At 47.5% G+C, this 4,908-nt stretch overlaps 1 protein-coding gene across 1 annotated transcript; it reads left to right on the forward strand.

Moving 5' to 3' along the window:
• On the forward strand, positions 1-3,387 carry KCTD14 (potassium channel tetramerization domain containing 14). Its single transcript, XM_010013878.1, has 3 exons — positions 1-65; positions 133-195; positions 2,716-3,387. The coding sequence occupies exons 2-3, from the start codon at positions 136-138 to the stop codon at positions 3,385-3,387; spliced, it is 732 nt and encodes a 243-aa protein (XP_010012180.1). The 5' UTR covers positions 1-65; positions 133-135.
• Positions 3,388-4,908: the final 1,521 nt, after the last annotated feature.

Here is a 4,908-nt window from a genome sequence, read left to right on the forward strand (position 1 = left end):
GAGCTTGGGAAAACCTGACCCAACCAAGGAAAACCAAGTGAGCGAGGACTGGAGGACAGTGAGGAGCCATCCTGTGTGTGGGGCAGGACCCGAGCACTGAGCAGCAGGGTTCTACACAGTCAGCTCCCGGAGGAGATGAGCATTTCGTCGGAGCACAAACCCCTTGGGAAGCAGGTCACCGGCAGCCTGCATAAGGTGAGTAAGGTATGAGCTCGAGGGCAGTGTCCTGTGGGATCAAAGCATTCCCTTCGGGCTACTTTAGAGTGGGTTTTCCCCCCCCATCTGTTATTGTAAAGACAGCAGAGCTTGCCAGATGTGTGAGCAAGAAGAGGACTGTAGCTGAAAAGCTGTGTCTGACCCTGGCCTGTCAGGCATAGCTCTGCTAATAACAAATAAGCAGAGTGGTTCTTCTTCTCCTTTGACGAGAGGTGGAATTAATTTAATATGAACTTTAATTGCTCAGATCCCTAAATAAAACCCCGCTGTGAGGTTTGGGAGGGGGTTTCAACAGTTCTCAGAGTCTCTAATGAAGCAATGGCCTGTGTTGAATCATCAGGTGGGAGCAGTCGTTTTTCTAGCTCTAAGGAAAACATGAGGCAATCTCAGACAAGCAGCATAAGACAAGGCAGAAATCAGTGATGAGATCAGACATTTTCCTTTTCCTCTCCTCTGCCCTCAGGCCACTGTTAACCAGTTTGTCTTCTCTGTTGTAGCTGTACAGCTTCTCCCCCAGACCTCTCCCATCCAACCTTCTTGTGGTGCGTTTTCAGGTGTAGGTTGCAAAATGCTCCCCCAAGGAAGTAACTGTTTTGTAGATTAATAAACTGGGGCACAAATAGGTGGAATGACTTTCCAAAGTGCCACCTCCCTAATGACAGAGCTGGGAATCAGCTGGTGCCAGTGCTCTCCATCTGCTGGGAACCAGTCTGGCTCCCCAGGCCAAAACCATTGGATCTGAGAATATAAGGTTAATTTGGCTATTAATGAAGGAGATTTGATCCATTTGTGTTACTGACCAACAGCATGAAACATCTGGAAAGCAGCAGAGGCTCCAAAGCAGGAGACCCTTCTGTCAAATGAACCCTGCCAGGGAAAAGCTGTTGTTGGCACTTCGACTAATGGCAGATTTCCTACAGAAACAGCTCTGGGTCGTGTTCTTTAGTGGGTGGAAATCACAAGATAGTCCCAGACAGAATTAATATTTATGTCTCCTTGCCCCTAGTGTAACTGATTGCCCCCGAGATGAAGCCACCCACACTTAGGCAAAGGAATATTCCAGCTGGGTCTTTGGCCTGAATCTCCTGTTGTTTCTCTGCCTTGCTGAGGCTGGGAGCCAATTGCTGCTAAATCTGATAGCTTGCTGCTGTCTAAAGGGAAGGTCTCCCCCTGCTCCATGTTGTCAGTTCCTGGTCCCTTCCCTTTGCCAGCTCGGGTGCTTGTTAAATCCTCCGTGAGCCAGTTCGGCTCAGTAAGATGACAGAGAGGCACAAAGTGAGCAACAGAAGCAGGCACAAGGATGGAAAGGGAGAGGGCAGCAGGAGCTCCCCCTTCTCTTGGCCGGAGATCAGCTCACGTCACCCCGTGCGTCCGGCCCTTGGGATCCAGCTGAGCACTTCAGCACACGCTTCACTTCAGGCATGTGACTGAAGCACTGAGGCAGATCCTGGCGTGAGCACATCCCAGAAAGAGCAGGGGAGCTCCTGGAAAAAACGGGTTGTTATTGACTCACACCTTCCCAATGGCAGGTGTGGTCCTGGGCAGGCATGTGACTTGATTACAGCAGCAGGGAAAACAACTGCCTCTTTTCTTCCCTCTCCTTTTCCTCCAGTTCTTTTTACAGTGCTGAGTACTGTAAAAAGTGACCAAGCGGAAAGTGATGCTGTTAAAACTCTGCAGCACTGGACCAGCAGGAAGGTCAGACTGGACGCCCCGTCCAGCTTTCTAGGCATTCAAGCCTCCTCCAATGTGTTTCAGATAGCAGTGGTGTTAATGCATGATGAAATGAAATAAATCCAAACAAAAAGCCAAGCTTTACATTGTTCCTTCTTAAATCCATGTCAGATGCATGAATGGTTTCTTTTACTTCCTAGCTAAGCTATCACATCTTTTTCAAGTGCTTTGCTGAACAGCTTCTGTCCTCCACCTCTGACATGCTGGATTTTTGTGCCTTCCTTAGTATTTATAACTCAACTCCCTGACAAGTAGAAGATTCCACCCAGGGCTCTAGTTCCTCCTTTGAAGAGGAAACACCAGCTCAGATGAGAAGAATGGAGTTGCACAGCTTTAGGTCTTTGTCTCTCTTCACATGGGGAGAGCGAGAGCGCACAGATTGCTCTCGCTGGAAGGAGAGGGGCCTGTGTTGTAGTCACTGATAGCTTCCCTGGGCAGTGTTCTTGTCCCTATTCCCCACTGCCAAAAAGTGAACTAATCCCAGATTTCCTTCATCCTAAAGATGTGGTGAGGACTTGGCCATTCAGAAATGTCCAGGTCTCTGCTGCTGTGGTTAAGAGGGCTGTATAAACATCCTGCATCTGATTTTAGCAATAAATGGGGTGGCTGTTCCCATCTGATCCCCAAGAGCTGGGAGCTCATACTGCTCCTCACACCATCATTCCCACTTCCAGCAGCAATCACCCTTTTTCCCTTGACGCTTCCATGTTGACAGCCTCACACAGGTAACACACATGGCTTTTTGTCCCCTTGTGATTCTTGCAGTTGTCTCCAATCGTGGAGTTAAATGTCGGTGGTGAGATGTACACAACAACACTGAGCACCTTAAAGAAGCACCCTGGCTCCAAGCTGGCAGAGATGTTCACCGGCCAGCCCAAACTGAGGACTGACTCCGAAGGGAGGTTCTTCATCGACAGGCCAGGCACCTATTTCAAATACATCTTGGAGTACCTGCGCAGCAACCAAGTGCCCACCCAGTGCATCCAGGATGTCTACAAGGAGGCGTTGTTCTACGACATCGAGCCTTTGATCAAGCAGCTTGAGGACTCCCCACAGATCTTTGGGGAGCTCGTGGCGAGGAAGCAGTTTCTGGCTCGTGTGCCCAACTACAGTGAGAACATCGAGCTGATGATCCGCATCGCCAGGGCAGAGGCGGTCGCATCGCGCCGCTCCAGCGTCATCGTGTGCGTGGTCAGAACCGAGGAGGATGCAGCCAGATGTCAGGATGCCTTGAGCAGCTTGGACATGGATAAGAAGTCCGTGGTGAAGTTTGGTCCCTGGAAGGCAACGCCGAGTATTTCTGATCTGCTGGACTGCATTCAAATGGATGTTGAAGCCAAAGGGTATAAAATAGCCTTTCAGCCCCATGTTGCTGAAAAAGGGTTTCGCTTCAAATCGCATGACTTCTTCTACAAGTTCCTGTTCACCTGGTGGTAGCAAAGTGCCCCCAAAGGGAATTCCAAAGGGAATGGAGGAAGGCAATTATTAAAACAAATTAACTTGGACCATGGAGAGTAAGCTATGGACTACCAGAGGGACAAGACGAAATGCATGGGGCAAGGAAAGGATCTCCTTTGGTCATTTGCCAAATTAAAGAGGATTTAAGAGCTACCCATTACTTAGGGGATAACCATATGTTTAAAAGGTAGCAGGAAAAGGAGGAATTCTACTCTTCCAGCGTTGCTAACTACTAGGTCAGTTCAGAGAGCCAGATCTGAGCCAACCTCACTCAACCTAAGAGAAATGAATAGTCCCAAATACATATCATGGACATGTGGACTTGGCCTCTCAGTGCAAACGGGAACAGGCCACGTATGTGCAATTCCCAATGGAAACACTGACAGCTGCATTAACATAGGCTCAAATTAAATCTAGATCCTTAGTGAGAAGGCAAAAGCTCTTCTTCTCACTGCTTTCCATACTAGAATCTGGGTTAAAAAGGATTCAGTGACCCCTGCTCTCGTTCCTCCAGCAGACAGCCTGCTCTGCAGCCAATGTATTTATTGCCATTATTTATTATTTATTCTGAAGGAAAGACAGAAAAACCTCAGCTCTGATCCAGGATCAACACAAGGCAAAAAAACAATCGCTGATGTGAGGAGTTTATAAGCTAAGGCTGCATTCCCCTCTCTCAGGCTACACTGTTTTAATCTTTTTCTTATGATATTCATTATTATGATGATACTATTCTAAATGTATAAGCTTCTGGAAGAATAGAGAAAACCAACAGTGATTTGATGGGAAGGAAGTGCTACTGAAGCACCAGCCTGGGAGCTCAGTGTCAATTCTCCTTTACAGAACATGACTTGGGTCCTATATCCTGATTTAAAACTCTTAGTATTCAAAGGTTTATTTTTATACTGGAGATGCCTGTTAGCTTGGTTTTCATCACTCTGAAAATTATAATGGTTAATTTGATTATGATCACATTTCCTTTGCTTCTCAGAAGATGGGTTTCTTCCAGTTAAGGACAGTAATCCCTGGGATGTTAAATAAAGAACTTTTAAAAGCTCTTTGAATGAAATAAGTGCTTTATTTACTGACATCTTCCCTCCCAAACCCCCCAGTTCTAGAAACCTGAAGTTTTATCTGTATGAGAATGGATTTGAATCACTCCCAAGCTTGGTTTCAGATGTGCTCAGAGAAGCACCAGATTACCCCCAGTGAAGTCAGGAGTGACACCGCCAGGCTCAGGGCAGTGCTGCTGTTGGTCTGAGGGGGGACTCTGAGACCTTTCCCTGCTGAAGGAAAGTGTCTCCTTGTGAGTCTCAGGACATCTGAAGCAGCAAAGGAAATCAACTTGCAACCTGCCATCTCCTGCAGCTCTAGAGGACTGGCTGGGGAGGTGCCTTCTGTGTGTGATCTTAAAGGTCTTCTCCAGCCTAATTGGCTCTGTGATTCTATGGAGCTGATTATCACAGAATCCAGAATGGTTTGAAGGGACCTTAAAGCTCCTCC

This window comes from Nestor notabilis, unplaced genomic scaffold, assembly GCF_000696875.1.
Source record: "Nestor notabilis isolate BGI_N333 unplaced genomic scaffold, ASM69687v1 scaffold28050, whole genome shotgun sequence".
In the NCBI taxonomy this organism is placed as follows: domain Eukaryota; kingdom Metazoa; phylum Chordata; class Aves; order Psittaciformes; family Psittacidae; genus Nestor; species Nestor notabilis.

What these genes read in the sequence shown, in the direction of transcription:
- KCTD14 (XM_010013878.1), top strand. Translation starts at nt 136, where the DNA reads ATGAGCATTTCGTCGGAGCACAAACCCCTTGGGAAGCAGGTCACCGGC. An exon ending in TCACCGGCAGCCTGCATAAG is followed by an intron (nt 196 to 2,715) that starts GTGAGTAAGGTA and finishes TGATTCTTGCAG; the next exon opens with TTGTCTCCAATCGTGGAGTT.